Below are 21,330 nucleotides of genomic sequence, written 5' to 3' on the forward strand. Positions count from 1 at the left end.
CATAAGTGTTCAGAATAGAATTGAAGACCTAATGAAAGCGAGAATTGAGTTCTTTCCCAGAAATCTTCTGGATTATCAATGGAAAGTTACGCAAACTTGCTCTGGGCTGCATCGGCTACAGAGTTTCGCTGACATTTGATTTGTGTATTTCAATTTATTGCTTAACATATTTATTTATATATTTTGTTAAGCAAATTCATAAATTATTACTTTTGGCGCATAATAAAATTTCATTAGCGAACGTCGCCGACGGCGTGTTGGCGTTGTATTTGAGGCGCGCGCAGACGGCGCCAGGTTTGAATTGTCGCTGTTGTGGGGACTTCGCGCCTCCGCCTTGCTTTTCGGCCTTTGTTTTGGCCAGATCTGTCAACTGGCGGCCCGTGGCGGAGACAGCAGAGGTGTGGAGCAGGTCTTGATAAATCTCAATAACAACGGCATCTATTTTGATGGCTTGGATTGGCTTGACCACTCGTCGCACTTGCGCTCAATTTGCATATCGTTGACTCGAAAATAGCTTTAGCATTCACGCACACAATTTTGTTGCTCGTTTTTTTTCTCTCGTTGGGTAATTAATTTTGGACAAGCCATAAATCTTGTATACTTTGCATATATTATTATTAGTATTACATATTTCTTTATGAGTTATTCGGCGCGTCGACATTCCAGCAAATCGTACGTATCAAGAGTTTTCCCTCGCTCTAAAGTTCGAACGCCCACGCGCTTCGAACTTGCGGCCTTTCTGCTTTTTTTTTTTTTTTGTCTTGTGACAAGCCGCTCGGATTAAGGTCATAGATGGAGATTAACACATTGTCACATTGTTGGAGATTCTTATCAAGTGTTACACGATTTTTGTATTATGCTCTTGGAATGTCCATTTGTGAAACGAAATTCCATTCACTAATCGCGATATTTCAGTTTGCCAGATGACCCCACGACTTAGAAGTGATTTGATGTAAGCTTAAAAGCCAAAAAATGAATCGAAGGGAATTTGATAAAAGCGGAATCGTTTACAGCTGCTTGGCCACTAAATGAAAGATTGTCGAGTTATGACTCGATATCAATCTAGAGAAAGTGAACGTTTAAAATCAAATAATAAATGGCAAATGGCATCCATAACTAATATATACATAGATGAATAAATGCAGCACAACTGCAAGAGTAGTCCAATTGTCACTTTAACCATGCCGACAAGTGCTGGAGTCTTCGACTAGAAATACTTCTCAGAGATCTGTAGATATCGAAGAGTATTTAATGTCTGAACTGCAAGAGAAGCAGAGAAGGACCGACGCTGTAATGTGTTTTTCTGATGACAGCCAATCGATCAGAGTCGATCTATCATTGCTGGCAGCCATTTGTCTGATAGAGCGCGAAGCCTCAAGTTACCTCAAGCTATGGATGTTTGAACTAACATTTCTTTTAGGTTCTATCCATTTCCCTTGAGTTGACTGAGGTCAAGAGTTACAGTCACTAGAAATACAAAAATATAGATAGAGTTCAGGTCATGGCATCGAGCTCGACAACTTCTTGTTCACCTCATCTTGACCCTTGGAAGTCGCTTGATACAAATGGGCGTAGCTTCGCCCGTGTAACCCCCGTTAGATGCGCTTTACCCTTGAAGCAGCTGGCCCAACCCATGTGCAATGAATACGGCAGGTTTGTATTGTACTACATGTGTTTCATATTTATTTTGAATTCGTATCGTTTCATCGTCATTCGCAAATTGCTCATTATAATTACTATTATGGTTATGATTGGGCTGCAGCGCCGCATTATTATCATTGCGATTATCGTTAACAACATTAATATTAGCATCATAGTTATTAATATTAGGTTGCTGCTGCTGCTGTTGTGGCTGTTCCTGTTGCTGCTGCTGCTGCTGCAATTCTAAGGCCGAGAAGTAGTTCCCTGCTTTGTGGCTGTCATTGCTGTTGCTGTCGTTGTTGCTATGGCTATCGTCGCTCATATTATGCTCAACAATATGAGTGCGACTGGGCGCAACAACAGTTGGTGCAGCTGCGCTGCTGCGGCTATCAATTCGATCGTTTATCAACTTCTTAAGATTATTGTCAATGGTATCATTGAATTTGAATTGAACAACGCCCTCCTCGCTGCGACTCTGGCTATTGCTATGGCTATGGCTATGGCTATGGCTATGGCTATGGCTATTTGGACTATCGAACTTAGTGCTAATCTCTAAACTACTAGAATCAGTCGTGCTACTTTTAGTATTCATATTATAATGCTCGTTACTGTACAAGTAGTTGTAGTTTTTTGGCAAGGCAGGTATTGCATTATTAACATTAGGGCTATTACTATTTAAATTTAGTTCTACGTTTAGTGTTTGTTTATGCTTTAGCTTTAAGTTTAAGTTACTATTAACATAGGCTTTTGAGTATTCATTTTGTTGTTGTTGTTGTTGTAGCTGTCGTTGCTGTTGTTGCTGGTGCTGCTGCACGTCCTGTGTCTGCTGCTGTTGCTGCTGCTGTTGTTGCTGTGAAGACGTTTCTACCAGCTGCATATCCATGTCAGCCGCATTGCTGCCAGCGCTTGCTGTTGCTGCTGCTGCTGCGCGTTTTCGCCGTCCGCGCTTGCGTCGACTCGCTGCCAACATGCCAGCAAACAGATTGAGCGCCGAGGGCGCCAGCGAGGCAGTCGCTGTCAGCGCTGTTGACGCCGCAGTCGCTGTGAACGAGGAGGATGAGGAGGACGAGGCTGTGGGCAGCTGTTGCTTGCGCTGCTCACGCTCTTCTTGCTGCTCGCGCTGCTGCTGCTCGAGCCGCTGCTGTTGACGTCGCTGCAGGCGTCGGCGGCGTCGTCGCTCCAGCAACGTCGCATTGTTGTGATGATGACGCACCATCAGGTTCTTCGGCTGTGGCTTGACCATGGCGCCGACGGCTTTGTGTTGCTGCCGCTGGCGTTGGCGCTGGCGCTTGTGCATCAGCTGCTGCTGCTGCCGATGTTGCACGCGTCGCTGGTACTGCTGGTTGCGCTTGATGATCTTCTGCTCGCGCAGCGCATCCTCATTCGCTTTGTTGGGGGACTTACGGCTATTGTTGTTGTTGTTGTTGTTATTATAACTATTGTTATTGTTGTTGTTGTGGGGGTTAGAAGAACTATCGCTATTAATACTTGTGTTTGTTGTTGTTGTTGTTGTTGCTGTTGCTGCTGTTGGCTGCGTGCGACGCAGTGGCTTGCCACGTGCGCGTTTTGTTACAGCCACTGGTCTGGGCGTTGTTGTCGTCGTCGTCGTCGTTGTTGTTGTTGTTGTTGTGGTGGATGTCGTGGTTGTTGTTGACGTTGTTGTCGCATTGTTAGCCTTGCTTTTCCAGCCGGCCAATTTGCTGTGAAAATCTTCGGCCATCACGCGATTGAACAGGAAACGGGAACGTCTATTCAAATTCTGCATACCCTTAGGCCCGATCGGGCGAAAGTTTGACTTGATGCCCACGCGCAGCACCGGATTGTAGGCATTCGTATACTGATAATATCCCCGATCCATTGACTCTCTGAAGTGGCAATCGTTTGTGGCGTTTCTCTAAAGAGAACCAAGAAAATGAAAAACAAAAATAAAGTTAAAGTTTGGGCTTAGTAAGTAAAGACTTTTCTCATTTGTAAATAAAATATTTCGGATCGACAATAAATTTAGCCTTATAATCGATATTTCGAAGGAAACCTTATCGTGATTTTATATCTATATATGCTTTTTGATATCTATTAATGTGATTTTATTTCTCAAAATTCAACAATGATATCTAAGTGGAATGTTATTTAGTAAACAATTGAAAATGCCGTTGCTTACCTTTCCAACCAGTTTGCCTTGGGCAAAGCATAAATAGTAGTCCACATCCTTGGCATAGATGGTGATTTTGAAATCCTCGCTGAGTACATCGCCAACACTGTTCATTGTTAGGGATTCTGCAATGGGCATTATCAAGAGAAACAAATCAATTTTAATTAATTATAAACAAACAAAGTTTTTTCTTTCTGTTAGTTAAGTAAATATATAAATAATGCTAGTTGAGCCAGCTTATATGAGTAGTGGGGCAGCTGCTCTCCACACACACACACACACACGCGCACACGCACACTTCATTGGCCAGATAACCCATTTAATTGAAAGGTTTTCGATAAAGTTATGAAAGGTTTGATTAGGTAGGCAGGGGGCTGCGGCGCAGCTAACGATAGGAACAAGAGTCAAACATTTAATGAAATTAAATGAGCGTGGATTTTACAGTCGCCCGCTGTCGGAGCTCTGGGCTCCCAGCTCACTTCATTCTCCGTATAATCAGCAAGGTGCGTGTCAGTCAATTACTGAACTGAGCTCTTATCAAGCTGCGCCAATCATAAAGCCAACAATAATTTGAGAGACCCTCGCCGAGGCGCAGTTGTTCTCCATAAGGGCCTGTATTTGGCAGATGGTTAACCCTGAAAACCTTCAAGCATCTTTCTTCACGCTATCGTTGCATGCGACGGACCCTCGCTGCGGCAATGCCTCAGAAAAACAAAAACAAATCGATCAAACTGGCTAAGCTCTGGCAAAGTTCTTGTAGCTTAAGTCCAAGTATTCCCTTTGAATCAACCAAAACAACTCGAACAACAACAAGAACAACAACAATAGTAACAATGCGTAGCACTTGCTACCATATGAGATAAGATAAAATACCAAACTGACAAAGTTTTTCGTTTAATTTATAAGGAGACTGACGCCTCGTTCTCTCTCTCGCTCTATCTCTGACCAGCTGCTATGCGAACTTCACGTGCGAACAACGTTGGAGTGTTATTTATGCGATCTGAACTTTGCACCGGTCAAGTGGTTAACGATCGGCGGGGAGCGTGACGCAATCTAAAGAAATTTTATGACATTACTTGAAAGCGATAAAAGCCGAAATGATCTGTTCAAATTGTTTCCAGTATATTGTGTATCTATAGCTATGTCTATTGCTTTCATAAATGTATATCGATTTCTGATTTTTCAGACTGAAATATCTATATCTGCATATGTGTCCATAGCTACATCTGTATCTGAATTTATACCTATTCTATTTCCTTCTCGATAAGTAAGTTGTAAGTTTTATTTATATCAGTATCTGTATCTGCATCTAAATGTATCTCGATACCTATCTATAATGATATATGAATATATGTTTCTATAGATTTGCCTTAGTCAATATATATCTAAAAATTTATATTTCTTCGTATTGATATATCGCAGACCTTTTACGATCTAACATATTGCTCGCCAATGCCCCTGATATAGCTGAATCTGTTATGCCTATTGAGTAGGCTGCACTCACCGCTAACTTCTCACGCTTATTGCATGTGACTGCTGTCGCTAGCGCGTAGATAACAACCCATTTGTGTATGCGAAGCTCTGCTCCTGAACTTCACCCACTGAGGCGGTCCGAGCGCGCGGCAAAATTACAAATATGAAAGATGAGGAAGCAGAGGGAGAGAGGGAGCAAAGAGGGAAGGTCGAGAAGTAAGAGAACCGCATGAATTCAAATAAATTGTAAGAAGGCTGGCATGAAACCGCAATCGTAGCGCCCATGGCGGACCACATAACATCAATCAAATATTAAATTACCAATAATTTAATTAAGCCCGCAATATGCACAGACAGCACCAGAGTTCAAAATAAATGCCAATTCAATTTAAAAGCCATTTGACCAGCTCTCGAGATACGCGCGCGCGCCCTGCTTCAAACAATGGAAATTGATGGGCGCCGAAACAAACCATAAATCATAGATATATATATATATATATATATCTATATATATTATGTAGAGAGTGTGGAAATGATATCAGGTATAGCTGTACTTACGTGCTAGTGATATATCCTCTGCTGTTACCGAGCCGTGCGCATTGATATGCAGCGCCCGATTGTTGTCGGTCTTTAGTGTTAAAATGTATTCCGTTTTCTTTGCACATGTTGTAGATACAAGAGCAAGCATTACCTGCAAAGGAAACAAGTGGAGAATTGAGTATGTGGTGTATGGTATATGGTATATGTGGTATGGTCGGAACAGCATAAGCCCAAAAAACTGCAGCCTTAATCCTGCCCATAAATTTCAATTAATACGCTAAACTTTTTATTATGAGAGCTGAGAGACCTGGCGAACAGCAACTGCACCTGAGCCTGGCCGGCGGCTACACACCTGTGCTACAGCAAGCCGCCAGGCCATGCTACACAACACTGACCATTAAAGCAGCTCTCAGCAAATTGCTTTTTTCCCGAATGGAACATCAGCTAATCCTGCACATTGTGGCAACAGCTCTGCTGAGGGTCGTCTGCAGACGGCAATGTGTAGGGCGTTAGAACTACAAACTTAAGGAGAAAAGGCTTTAAGTGCTCAGGCTCATTCATTTGTTATTATTTCATTGATTTTTATGCTCTGGATTGAGCTCATTTCAAATTCTGTTTAATTTGATTTGAATTCCAAAATGATTAATTTTTTCTACAGTGGGTATTTGCAATAAACATATTTTGTAAAAGTTTTATTGTATGATTGATATGTTTTCAATTACCAATTCGAAACCAACGCACTTTTGGTCGCATTGCTATTGTCTGATTTATATATATATGTGTATCATTCACAGTTTGCTTGGGGCTGTCAACGACATGTAAAAGGCAGAGATATAAGTCAACATCTGCAGATAAGCCGCAAGAGGAAATTAAATTGCTTATCAACGAGCAATCGAAAATAAAAAGCAAAGCATCAATCAAATCAAATTACGCAAGCTAGCCATGTACGATGCCTCAATCAAGTATTTAGCTGCTGTTGCCAACTGTGTTAGCCAACACGTGTCTGGGCCGTGTCTGTCTAGCCCCGACACGTTTATTTATTTATTTTTTTATTTTTGTTCTTACATTACCCAAGTCTGACAGCATTTGCATAAGCGACTCCTGTGCGAGCGAGGGAGTATGTTGCAAAAAATCTGTTGATAGCGCACTTTGCTAGAGAACCCAAAAATATGCGCAGTCAGCGAAACATGCTGTAATACAGACAGTACATATATATATATATATATATATACATATATATATATATATATATGTTAAATGGATATGTTCTGGCATAAGAGAGTGAAATAGAGCTTGCCACACGGCACTACAGCTCCGCTTGCAAACATCTAATGGCAGTTATTTTGGTCGAATGGCTAAAAATATGTGCGTGTATCTAAATCGAGGGCTTATAAGAAGACTTTGGCCATAAGTGATTGCCAACAATTATCAGAGAAATTAATGTGCGAAGGCGCAACGCAAAACAAATTGACCCAACGCCAAAGGCAGAATCGCCCCCTTTGAAATCAGCGCCTCTGACAAATGCCACTTGGCACTTGACGAAATTCGTGAACTTTACTTCTCAGCTGCTTGTCAGACATTTCATCATACTTCAAGTTGACACAAAATCAAACAGTGTCAGTTTATTTCTCCTTTGCCCCTATACCCTATACCCGTCCCGTACACCCCTTGTGGAGGCCTTCTGTTTGTACTACTCATAAAAAACCAAATTGTTTGGTTTCAGTTTTTTGAGTTTTCAATTTTTTGTTTTTTTTTTTTTTTTGTGATGGGCGACCTTTTTCATAGTTCAATGACGTTTTGGCGTGTGTGTGCGACTCTGAGTGTAGTTGTGAGTGTGCATGTGTAATAATAATAATAATAATTATTATTTTTTTTATTTTTATTACTATGTTGCCAGACTCAAGTGGCTATGCAACAGGGCCCAGCCAGACCCTGAGCAGATCCGCAGACGTAGCCACTCCAGTGTACACACTACGTGCTGACCGGCTCAGATATCAGACACCGCAACTCCCCAGCTGCCCTCCCGCCACTGTCGCCACCCCCTTGCTCCACACTTCACTTCACTTGATTACACACTTGATCTTGTTATAATAATCAAACGGAAAGAAATACTACACACACATATTGATATATATAAATATGAGTTTTTTACGATAATTATTTCGAGTGCTGAAAAACAATTGTCACAACAAATTTTATTATCTTTTTTGGCTTTCAAAACTCAATGGATCTAGCAGATATATAACAGTCAATTAACAGTCTATTAACAGTCTGTTAACAGTCTCTCAATACACTGCAACAAGAGGCTTAAATGGCATTTTTCGTTTTTTTTTTCAATTGTAGTATTCATAGTAATTAGACACATTTTTACACCGCATCGTATAGTAAATCAAACTGCGCAATCTGATCTTTAATATAATAATATGTACCCGCCCATTATCAAGTTGAGCCTGAGATAAAGTGCAAATGTGCGAAGTCATCTTGGGCTATGTGGTATTTAATTAAAGTACAAGTACAATGGGAACCGATTGAGGAATGAAGGCTCGACTATGAGATACCCTCTTCAATGCATTCTGCTATTCTAATGCTGTAGGATCTGGTTTTCTTTTAGTCTTATAGAGCCTACTAATGTGTGTCCTGCTTTACTGTTATGAAAACCGTTTTACTTATTGCTAATTGAGTAGTTGCACTTACCATCAGTATAAAAATAATTCTGACATTGAGCAGCATGAACTGTAGTAACCTGTAATATAGAGAAGCAGGTGATGAATATCATTTAAAGAGGATAACATACGACTTACGATATCTACTATAAATAAAGTGTTATATGCCAAAAAAAATTAGCATAAATCATACAGATTATTAATGATTATTATTTATTTTATTGATTTGTTTTGTTTTTTCTGTTTTTTTTTTTTTCATCTCGATGAGTACAACTTCCGTCTCGGGGCTGGGATTGGGAAGCAGAAAAAAACAATTAAGTCATTTCAGTTCATTCGACTGCCTGATCGTGAGCTCTTTAAACAAAAGCGTCAATATTATTGAAAGCTCAAAAGATGAACTACTGGCTTTGAGCGGAATTCACGACTAGTATTCATTTGAGTAGTATTCATGAGTAGTATTCATGAATATAAGTATTGCTCTGGCTCAATGTCAATGGTTATGGAAAATGCCAAGAAAACATTTCTGATTTTTTTCTCTCTTTTTGTTTTTGTTTTTGTCGTGCCTATCGATTGGATCATACATATATATAGTATATATATATACCATACTTATATTTTTAGTGCATATATTTTGTTTCAGGCGTCGCTGACTAATCCCCTTTGGCAGCGGCAGAGGCAGAGGCAGAGGCAAAAGGTCATTGATTTCAGCTTAGAGAGCTGCCCAGACCCATAGCTCGAAGAAGCACAGCTCGAGAGGGTAGTTTCTTTGGACGAAGGTCCCTTGTTCTCGGTTCTTGGGCTTGTTCTTATTCTTGTTAATTTTTTTTTTTTTTGCCTCTTTTACTTTTTGCTGCTGCTGCTTTTGAAAAGTGAAAATCGCGCACAAGCCACAATGGAAACAAAACCGACTTGAAAGTGCACGAGAAATCAATAGAAGGGACCATCGAATAACCTGAGTGAGCCACAAGCCACAGACCAAAGCCAAGTCCCGGCCAGAGGCAAGAGGCCAATGCCATGTGCAAATTACTGGGCCCAATTCCCAAGGCGTTTTGCGCTCACAGTAGGCAGTCCCCAAATAAACTATATACCATATACTATATACACATATATATATTTATATATATAAAAAGTTGAATAGCTTTTGGCTTTGTACGCGTTACTCTGGTTCGATTTTTATCATCATTTTTCAATTTCACACAGACAATAAAAAAGTTCAAATCAAATAAACCAAGCAAATGCCATCACATCGCATCGCATCGCATCGAAAATATCTCTTCAAACATTTTCGCACTGATGGGGCGAGTCTCGATTCGCATAGCCAAGCAACTAAATGAGTTGTGTTTATAATTTATTTTCGTTATTTTTTGTACTGCTTTTTCTTGTAGTTGACTTTATGTTTAGCTTGCATTCGACACAATTTTGATTTGGGCAACTCACATTTCAATGAACCGCAGCTGACGAGGCGAATTCATTGAAAGTTGCTTTTCTGTATTGAGCTGAATTAAAAACTACTATTTAACTGGGGAAAATTACTTGAATTAACTAATGGTTATGGAGTAGCTACGACTGCTGCCTACAATTTCTATAGAAAATTAAGTTAACTAACTAAAATTTGATGCAGTTTGTAAACTTTTTTTAATTTTAATATTTAGTTTTCAACTCTTATTATTTTGCAGTTTATAGGCATTGCTTAAAGCTCATTAATGAATTAATTAGAAAAAATATATCTTGTGTTTTAGCTTAAGTCTGAAGCTTGATAAAGGCTTTTCAAAATAGTTGAGCCTAAAGAATTAAGCAGTCAGAATTATTTTTATTTCTTTTATTTGTAGATTGAACCCCGTCTCAGTTTCACGATTGCTAAGCACAGCTTGTCTTCTATTAATATAGACATTCATCTATAAGTCCATCTCAAGTTCAGCTAACTGTTCAGCGTATCAACCCTAGCGCCGCAATTCCTGGCGAATTGAAGCCGAAATGGAACCCCAGCGGCCAGTTTCTAATACACAAAAGCTCAGTTAATGCCGACATGTGACCCGTAGCTAAAGCACAGTTTTTTGTTGTTGCTGCTGTTGTCTACGCATATTCTATTCTTCCTCTTCTTCCTCCTCATTGTTGACTGTCTCTATGCCACTTTTCTCATGTATGTAATTTGATATTGGCTCTTTCTATGGCCGTCTGTGCTTTACTTTTGTTTCCCCTTACAATGCGGCTCATAATTACCTTTTTGGTATGCAGACAGAAGCGCAGAGCAGACGCCCAAATGAACTTGAGTAAAGTTTTTCGTACGTTTCGGATCTTCGGAGCCTTTTTCAGCTACCGTCAGCTCAACTCACTGATTGTGTCTGACGCAATAGACGACGCGTCGCGACGTTCCCAATGACATGCACTGTGCATACTGAATAGTTCTTACTTCACTCCGTATTTTCCTTTCTATTTTTTCTCCTCTACAACATACAGAGATTTATATATAAATATATTTTAGCTATTTTATTTAAGGTCTAACTGCAATTGAGGAATGTGGTTTTGGGCCAAGACGTGCCTGCATGCACAGGACCACACAAAAGGTTGCAGTTGGGAGTTTCGAGTCGAGTCGACAAGCTTTCACACGCACAGGCCACACGCATACGGGCACGGCTGAGCCGCCAGCCTGCAGGCAACGACAAAAGAGAAGCTTTCGAAAGCTCACCTATACAGAGGCTAGACCTTCGAAAAGCAACTCTAGAATAGCATGAGTTGCTGGGGCATGCAGAGTTGGACATACTTGAGCCACCTACGTCACAGGCAATCTAATCGCAGACACAACTTATTGCTAGTCGTAATTAGTTTGCAAAATGTAAATCAAATACGACACCAGCACAATTCCCAAACGTCAATCGTCACAGGAAAAGGGAAAGAGAACACAGACATCTTGTGATCGACTTGACAGATTAAACTCAAGCTGTCAACTCGAGCCACTTGTTAGAAATCAGATTTTAATACTCAAAGCATTTTGCCTATTTTCCTGTTTGATTTGAGCCATGCCAAAATGTCACAATGTTGTTTACTTTTCAAATTGATTTGCCTTTTGGCCAGCACGTGCCGCACGTTTTGCCTGTTTTGATGTGAACTTGTTGCTTTCGCCTAATCTATAGAACGAGTAAGGCCCAAAGAACTTGTTGTTTGGCATGCAAAGAATTCGTGCTTGATTAGATTATCGCTTGAGTAGATGTTCAAATGTATGGCGGGTCAAGATACGTGATAAGCGTGCCAACTATCAAACGAGATATGACGAGGACTATTTGCCAGGACTATTTTGTATGAGTCGCTGTCGCTGTCGCTGTCTCTGTCTCTGTCTGCCTGTCTGATTACTGCCACGTGTTTTGGATTTCTTTCCTCTTTCTCACTCTCTCTATATATACATATCTCTCCTTGTGGCTGTTTAACTGCCTCATGAATCATGTAATCGCTTAATAACAATTACAGCAGCAGCTCCGCTTTCCGCTGTTCCTGCCACGTGTTTTTTTTTTTTTTTGTGGCCTAGTGTGAAATTTCCTGCTGTCAATTGTGCGTATAACGATGACAATGATGGTCACCCTAATGCAATGATACCCCTGCTGCAGCGCGCCTCCTACCCCTGCTATATGCTTGGCTGCCATGCTGCACTTAATGCAATTTTCGTTTACTTTTGTGTTAGGGGTTGCTGCGTAACTTTATGTTATTTAATGCTCTTGCAACATCCACCTTGCGCTTTTTTAGTCCTGCTCAGTCAACCCCCAGCCCAGATCCTGTTACCTATGTCCTGCTTCTCCCTCAGCCTCTGTTCTGCTGCAATCGCAACTCTTGCCTTGTTCTGGTTCCTGGTTGTTGCTTGTTCCCTTGTTGTTGTTGTGGCTGCTGCTGCTGCTGCTGTGTACGTTAGGGGCGTGCGCTTAATGAAGTTCCAAAGGGAAACATTTTGCTGGGTTTACTGACTTTGACAGTTGGCAGCTTGTGGATTTGTTTTATGCTCTTTGTTCTTTTTCCTATGCAGCAGGCAGGCGGACAGGCGGACAGCCAGGCAGGCGTGTGTGTTATATGAAAATATTTATATCATTTTTATGCAACCGTCAAGACTATATTAAAAACGTTTGGGAACTACAAGTGAATAAAACATAAATCAAGGTTTACAGCTTGCCACAGTGATTTTTACAGCTTTGTAATTTTGTGAGAAATGTAAATTTTATTTTTGGTAAAAATGCATATAGAAATTTTCGCTTGCATTTGTTTTACTGCCAGCAATATATAAATTAAGTTTTTATTACTGTTTTTAATATTTTGCTTTTTATTCGTAAATATAGTTAGATTTTCATTGCGCACTGATCTCCGGAAAACTCGCGAACTCTCTTTCACCCGAGCTGGTTCGATTAGTCACATACATGATACTTGCTTGAACTTGTAGGAACAACAACGCCCCAAATATGGAACCGCAGAGTCGAGTTAGGGACAAAGCAACAGCAGCAACCGAGCAACAACAATTCAGAAGTTCAGTGTACTCCAGAGATAAGCCAATGTTGTTGCTTGCCGTTGCGCGCCTCTGTGGGAGGAGAACATCTATGTATCTATCCATCAGCATAGGAAGCGCCGGGTAACAGATATATGCGAGGTGGAACAAGGAGCGTGGAGTGCGCACGGATGACGGAGGATGGCAATTGGCTGTGCTTAAGCTGGTGTCGTGCCGGTACACAAATCTGGGCTCATTAGCGGTACCCCTTCTGGAATGTAGCTCGGTCTGTTGCTGCATAATTCTCAAATAGGCGTGAAAATAACACAGCGACAATTGCCGGGAGAAGGAGGGGTTTGTGCAGTGCTTGTATCTAATGCGATTTTCGTACAGGCTCGGGGTGTTGTGGGACAGCAGCTGCTGGGCTGATAAGCCGCTTTTACTGTCGCACAATTTTGCTTTTTTCCTGTGCTTCTATTTTTTGCTTTTGGTTTTGAAGGAATGGGGTGCGGACTGTGGCACCGAGCTGATAAGCCAAATAACTCGAAGCTACTTAAGTGGCAGCAGCATTCAAAGCCAAATAAATTTTGTTGTGCTAGGCATGCGCAACTTTCCCAACGTGTCAATATTGGCCGAGTAGAAGGGGGTTCAGCTAAGCAGACGCAGACGCAGACACAGACACAGATGGGCGCAAGTCCAAGGTAAACACACAGAGCCAAGTGCATTGAATGGGCCCACAAAATCAGTCGATTAAAAAGTGAAGTGAAGACCCAGCGGGAAAATACGTCTGCTACCAAAAACAGCTGTTAATGCAGTGGAAAATGAAGTGGTGCACTGTTTAGTCTTATATAAACTGATATTGTTTGCTTTGGGCAGTTGCTAAATTAAAATGCTCAACAATGCAATAATTTATAGATAGAAAATTATATTTATATAAAATTATAAAATTATATTTAGGTGGAAAATGCAGGGCTGCTTGCTCGAAATTCCCTTTTATTTCTACAATATATAATATAATTTTATTTATAGTAAAACCAGTTGGAAGCGTAAGTCGAATATAATTAAGTTAAGCTCCGAGCTATGCATGTTTTATTTAATTTTTTATCATTTATATTATAAAGAATTGCCGCTAGCTGTAAAAGCTCGTAACTTTCTAATTTTCACCCAAAAATTTTACCACTGATTTGGTTAGCGTTGATTTTGCAATGCAACTTGATCTTTTGATCGCTGTGCATGTCTCTGTGTGTGTGTGTGTGTGTGTATTAAGTGGGTGTGTTTGTTGCTTTACACAACAGAAGAGACAACAAGACTGCGTTGCGCATTGTAGGTCAGGTGCAACGGCGATCAGCGCTGGGCCCTATGCAGCTGTCTAGCTAGGGGGAGCTAGGGGAGTGAGCGAGATGGCCTGCTCGAGGGGCGGGGTTGGTTGAGTTTTAGCCCTCGACTTGGTAATTTGTAATGCAAATATTTGCATAAATTGAACAATTTTACAACCACGTATTCGACTTTGCTATGATTTATCTGCCGCTGCGTGCGCAACTGTCTCGCTCTGACTCTGTCTGTCTCTGTCTCTGCCTCTGACTCGCTCTCGCCAGCTCCAGCTGTCTTCATCGCACAGCACAAATATGTCAATTGTTTTATAATAGCAGCGCGTAAAAGAAAAAGAAAGCGCAGTAAGAAAACAAAAACAACAAACAAAACGTAGTAAATTGTAAGACTCGACCAGGCGACACTTGCTCTATGGCGAATCTACTTACATAGACATATATATATTTATATATATATATATAGAGAGAGAGATATACATACACAAATATATATACGTATGTATTTAATAATGCCCAGTCTAAAGTTTCAGCTGGCAGTCGCCAAAACAAAACAACAAACACTCGAGGGCCGTGACTTTATTTCTTAACCAAAAAAACTTAAGTAAATAAATTAATAACAATATAGTTTTTCGCTCAAAGCATTTTTGGCGCTTTTGTTATTATTATTATTATTATTTTTAATTTTATAGTTGTTGTAGTAAGTAGTAAGTATTGTAGTATATGGCGTAAATATTGAACGTGTTGTCGATAAGATAAAAAACAGCGCGTCGCACTTGTGGCGACAGACTAACTTGTCTATAAGTTGCCATATCGGCGACAACAATTCAATACAAACCCGATTGATATAGCCATGAATACAAAAGCCGCACAGACTTAATTGCCTAAAAATTCGCGTGGGGTACAGTGAATATTTGGTCTACAATTGACATATCCAAATCCCTGTTAAATATGGCTGATAAATGTAGGTATATGTTTATATGAATATTATGATGCTTAGGCATTTGAGAGTAATAGCAATCGCCTAGTCATGAGCGCGTTTCATTTATAAAATATCTGACTCATATCTGCCGCCCGAGTCATTCAGCTATATATGCTATATGCTATATGCGATATGCTCCAAATGTGAAGCATCAGCGTTCATAATGAAACGTGACTTTTAGGCTACGCTTCGACTGTGTCACGGCTTTAGCTGGAACTCAACTCCGGCTCCATTCCCTTCCTACCCACGCCGCTGCATAGGCTTTACTTGCGCCTTTTTGCAGCAGCATATATCCAAATAAAAAAAAAATATATATATATATATATATAAATGTAGATGTATGTGTATGATATAGTGACACATATAGAGTATGCTTTCTTTCTCGTTTATCTGGATGCCACTGGCGCTCCCCTCTAATTTTTGCAGCTTTTCGCCACCCGCGCGTAACCTAATTAAAAAAACTTGAAGTGACATTTTTGCTCATTTTTTATTGTTGTTTTTTTTTATTATATTTTCAAGCGACGTTTTTTTGCTTATTAAAGCCCGCCCACCCGCTATGTGTATATTCAAGTAGAGTATGGGTGAGTGTCGTTTTTTTAAGTGGATCGTCGAGTCGTGTGTGGAAAGTTGGCGACAGGTAGTTTTGACTTGCGTTTAAATTATGGTCGAGCCCGTCAAATTTGATACACGACTCGACACGACACGTCTCAGAGTCAAAGGCGAAGGGGCACTGCGAGGCTTGGAACCCCACCACACAACCCTATCAATGGGTAATTGAACTAGCCCTGGAACGTTGTGCACCTGTGCTACATCACAGCTCTAGGCGTCAGATCTTGCGTAATTGTTTGCAAACAGCGAGAGAGGCAGAAGGTGAGGAACAGACAGAGAGCGAGATAGAACTACAATAGAACTAAGCCATAAATAGCTAGAGTTACGATTACATTACTTGAGCTTCCAGTTACGTATGCTTAAATCAAGTTAAGTTTATGCTACAGCTAGCTAAACTCAGCTTGACACGAGCTAAAAAATAAGTTCTTATGAAAGCACTTGCTCTTAAAACCAACATTCCAAATAAATATGAATGTTGCTGTTGCATGTGTCCAAAACTCGACAGAGCCCAATGGACGGACTAATTTATAGATCTACGAGTGGAGCAGGTGATACACTTGCAACTATTAGTAGGCGTATTTAATTTTATATTTAATCTATAACTTAACTGCAAAATTTGGCAATTTAGGATCCAAATCGTATTTTTTTTATTTTAACATTTTTGTGACTTACAATTTTTGTATAATATTTTTTACTTAAACAGTTTTCTCTATAACATTTTTTTTGTAATATTTCATTAATGTTTTTCTTTGCAATAATAATTGCTCAGCCTTTTATTTTTAATGTTTTTTTTTAGCGCATTTTTGCATTGTTTATTCGAGTTGCCTGCTTAGTCGTCTCGTCTACACTTTAAATAATTAGCGCATTGGCATTCATCATTTCGCATTATGAGATGTAAACGTTGTTGTCAAACCCTCGACTTAGTTGTTGATGCGTTAAGCCCAAACACTAAATGCCGCACCCTTTAACGCTTCTAGCTAATCGCCACATCATTGACTGACAAATTGAGAGACTGACAAAAGTTGACAAATTGGCACACTGAGCAGGTCGCAAGCCAACTCTTCAGCCTGCTAGTAGCAGTTACCATAAGAAAGATTACTTCTGATAGAGAATGTTTATTTGCTTGTTTATTGATTGCATTAATCAAAGCTGCAGATATGTGCCAAGTCATACAAATATTTACGCTCTTCGACTGCCTTTTTGTTTCGTATCTATCAGATCGTAAATTTTAATAAATCCAAGTCCAGTTGGTTGAATATACCATGTGACTGACTGGGAAGATGAAGGAGCTGGAGAATATCTGAAGTTGTTTTTTTTTTAAATATTTCAAAGAAATCTGTTTATTTTATAGGCTTCTTTATGCGGAGTATTTTCTTGAGAGCTCATTAAATTTTAAGCTCTTAACTACAAGTATATACACTCGTGCGAAAGATTAAAATTTATACAGATTATCAGAGGTACTCCAGGAACTTGCAGATACCATCTAATGTTTGCTGTATGCCAGAACCTTGGAGAATAGTTAGTTAACTTGACAAATTTGTAAAAAGTGAATGCAAAGATATATTCATCTTTGAATTGAGGAAACTTGAGGAAAATCCTTACAAATATTTTAGTTATGCATTTGGAGAGTTTTGATACTTGTAGCTTACCGAATGCTCGAACTGTAATCAATTATCTAAAATGATCTATTCGACTATCTCTGACAGATCTGAACTTTATGCTTACTTAAGAATTTGCCACCTCAGTTGAGCGGTGATCCACATCAGATTAAAGCGCCATAAAAACAAGCGACTCTTATCAAACAAAAAATATCTATATATGAAACTGAAATACTTTGGTTTATTGTCTATCATTTTACTACAGTTCTCACTCTCTGTATGTGTGTGTCTGGGTGGGTGTGCTCGTGTTTTATCTCTGTGCTTTTCCGTTTAATTAATAAACGAATTAGAGTTGTGGCTCCAAACTTAAATGTGCCCATATCAAACAGCCCAAAACCAAAACCAGACCTCAAGCGCCCGTCACACATATAGATATGCTATATAAGAGGCGTGGCAATATTTAACTAATGAAATTTCGTGTTGTTGCATTTGAGCTGAAGGCAGGTGGGCGGCCGGTTGACTTTTATATGCTGACACTTTTGGGTAATTCCAAAAATTCTTGAAATTGTTCCAATTCGTGTGATTAATGGAGGCGTTTTCGAAGCGTTTTTTGTCGCTAGCGACTGACAGTTGGCGGCAGGCGGCTGGCGCAATTGCTGTTGCTGCAATTGATTTATAGCTCAGGTAACTGTCCTGAGATCAGGACACGCCACGGCCGAAGCTGACGACCCTTTGCAGCAAAGTTCTTTTTACTTTTTATTATTTTTCAAAAGGGGTTGTGCACACATACACTCACACTTATAGGGAGTGTGTGTGCGTGTGTGTGTGTGCGAGCGAGAGGAAGAGGAAGATGTTTTATCCTCGCTTTTCGCATGTGTTGGTGCAATAACAAGTTATGAATCGCAATTATTACCACGTTCGTTGGTTTCGCTGTTTCACATTTCTCGTTTGAAACATATAATTGTGCTTTTTATATGTGTTCGAAAACTGTTTTTAAGTGAAATGTGTGTGTGAAACGGATATATTTACTTGAGCAAATATTGCCTAAGGGACGCCACACACGCACACTCGCACACACACAGGTCATATGGTGTCCGCGTGCTTTTTACTGCCTTTGTATTTCGCTTTTGATATGCCAAATGGCATTGGATTTTCAGTTGTGAGTTTTGAGCCTTTTCTGATTCTGGGCTTGGGTTGTCTGGCGTGCTGTTTTACTTTCTGTTTTCTGAGCTTTCACACGTGGTTGCCTGGCATCTAAAATGGATAGGCATATGCTCAGAGCCAACTCTTTAAGTCTTTCAATTTATCTTTAAGTCGAATCTAATGAAAACAGTTGTGCTTGGAATATTGGCGTAATCTAGAGAATTAAATTGTGATAATTGTCAAATGATATGCAAGCAAGAGCTTATTCAATGTAAGTATACACATATAATAAGAAAATTTAATTATACTTAAAATGTGTTTATTTTAATTGTCCTTCTCGAATTTTAATTTTCAACAATTTTCAAAATCTATTATTAGTTAATATTCCTTCACATTATTAATTATTCTTTCACATTTTCACATAATAAAATTTGCAATTATTTAAAGACGTGTTCAAATTTTACAATTTTAAAGATTCTTCTAGATTTTTTCAAAATTTTCAAAAATTTTCTTGTCACAATTAAAAATTAATGTACGAATAGTTAATAATTGTATATTTTGATGAGAAATCGCATTCTCTTCTAATTCTGTGAGTTCCTGATTATGCATACAAATATATTTTATTTGCCATAGCCACAGGCCATAACCAAGCATTATAGATTTTATTATACATTTTATTATATGATAAAGAGCCGCTCGACTTTTTATAAGCCTTTCACTGGAATTATTTGTGAGCCACAAATTCTTGTGTTCTTTTAAATCAATCGTTGAAAACCATGGCTGAAATATTTTTTATTCTAGATTCAGTTATCAGTGCCGTAATTAGCGTCTATATAATCACCGATTCATATACACAAAATACTATATACATATTTATTTATGTATGACTTAGTTCTATTTAAGTGCGATTGTAATCGTTTCTATTATTGTGTAATTATTGCAAATGAAAGAGGTGTGGTATGTGCATGTGTGTGTGTGTGTGTGTGTGCATGTGTGTGATTGTATACTTACATTGTATATTTCTGGCCGCATTGTAGCCCCCAAATTTAAGGGTATAAATTATAATCCAACATGGGTCTGTGCGTATTGCCCTCTGGAAGCGAACGAGCGACGAGTTGAAGTTGCAATGTATCAGAAATCCAAACGGAAATCAAAAGTAATGCATGTGATGTAGGTGTGTGGAAAACACACATTGATATAAATATATATATGTGTGTACCTAATATATATATTGTATATTTATGTGTATGTTTGATTATTTTGCATGCAAATTGTGTCGCGTTAACATAAAAAATTACACAGCGAAAAAAATGCAACAAAAGCCGAAAAAAGATTTTTGTTTTTTTTTTTTTGTTTTCCTTAATTTTTACAGCACTTTTGATGTTGTTCTTGTTGTTGTGTATTATTAAACAAACAATTTGATTTCCTCTTTTCTTGTTGTTGTTGTAGTAATAAATATTTTTTGTAAAATTTAATTTATATAAATAAATTTATACATGTATTTATTTATTTTTATTTGTGTGTATTGCACTTTTAATAGAATTTTTATTCGATTTGTATTTTACACAATCAATCATGAATTTTGTTATAAAACTAATCATTAATTTTGTTTTGGCACTGGGGGCAATTTTGTAGTGAAACTGGTTTGGCTTTTAATAATAATATTATATTTATTCTGTAAGTCGATTTTTAAAACAAAATCAGTTATTGGATCTTTCTCAGGCACTTTTCACTTTCATTTTCATTTTCATATGCATATTTTAAATAAAACTTTACATGCATTTTCTTTACGGCATTTCCAAAATTTTCATGTAACCTTTTGTTTTTATTTTACTTTTATTGTGAATATTTCTTGCGTCCGGCTTTTATTTCGATTTCAATTTTACGCATTTGTTGTGTTGGTTTGATTCTCTTTGCTCTTTTGTTTTTTTTTTTTTTTTGTTAGCTTGTTATCCGCTGTGTTCGCGGCAGCGATCTTGAACCGACGAAAGGTACACACAAACTCAGACACAGATACAATTGTGCGGCCGCTATGGCTATCCAAACGTTAGCAGAGCACTGTTAAATAATCTCAACATGCTGTTAGTGTTAACTCAAAATGGCAGCGAACATGTCGTACCAGTTCGATGTTGCGACTGAAAACTGTTAATGCAAGCCAGTTCGAGATAGCTTCAAGCCATTCAGAAAGCTACGCAAAAACACATGCCAATTTGTACTACTAACAATTAGCCAAAGAAACAGATACGTTTTAACTAGTTTTTAGTTCTAAACAAGCACATTGCGCAAGGTTCAATTGGCACGATTAACTCTCTCGATCTCCTTTGTTTTCCATTGATCAGTTAAAGTTAAGAATCTAATCGATTATCAATAGTTTCCCAAGTTATTCATCTGTTCTTCGCTTAATGAGATCTTGAAACCCTTCAAAGTTCAGTGCAATTTGTCGGGGTAGATGCTGATAAGCGAAGCTCGTGCTCAGCGACACAGCAGTTTACAGCGGCTATCAGCAGAAGCAGCAGCAACAGCAGCAGCAGCATCCGAGCAGTCTGTCAAATAGTCAATTTCTTAGAACTTTATTTTGCGCAGAAATACCAAATTCTTGAATTTGGACTTTGAACGCGTATCTCAATTTCCAATTAACTTAAAGCAGATATCGCATTCGGTTCGACGTATTTGCCCGTGAGTGTGATGCGTCGATAGGCAAGCAAGCAAATCAGTTCAATTAAAAAACAAAAGCATTTGACATCAATG

At 39.0% G+C, this 21,330-nt stretch overlaps 1 protein-coding gene across 1 annotated transcript; it reads right to left on the reverse strand.

Moving 5' to 3' along the window:
* Nucleotides 1–1,606: 1,606 nt before the first annotated feature.
* On the reverse strand, nt 1,607–19,830 carry LOC111592236 (myb-like protein AA). Its single transcript, XM_030226128.1, has 5 exons — nt 19,594–19,830; nt 8,498–8,546; nt 5,822–5,954; nt 3,800–3,915; nt 1,607–3,535 (listed from the first exon to the last, which is right to left on the reverse strand). Coding segments are annotated over exons 1-5 (2,229 nt in total). The 5' UTR covers nt 19,596–19,830.
* Between the last annotated feature and the right edge of the window lie 1,500 nt (nt 19,831–21,330).

Source organism: Drosophila hydei, unplaced genomic scaffold (genome assembly GCF_003285905.1).
Source record: "Drosophila hydei strain 15085-1641.00,03,60 unplaced genomic scaffold, DhydRS2 tig00000060-arrow-pilon, whole genome shotgun sequence".
Lineage (NCBI taxonomy): Eukaryota > Metazoa > Arthropoda > Insecta > Diptera > Drosophilidae > Drosophila > Drosophila hydei.

Excerpts from the sequence above, each read along its gene's own strand:
- LOC111592236 (XM_030226128.1), bottom strand. Across the intron at positions 5,955-8,497 it reads GAATTATTTTTATACTGATG|GTAATGCTTGCTCTTGTATC; the intron begins GTAAGTGCAACT and ends TTTCCTTTGCAG. Across the intron at positions 3,916-5,821 it reads AGAGGATATATCACTAGCAC|AATCCCTAACAATGAACAGT; the intron begins GTAAGTACAGCT and ends TGCCCATTGCAG.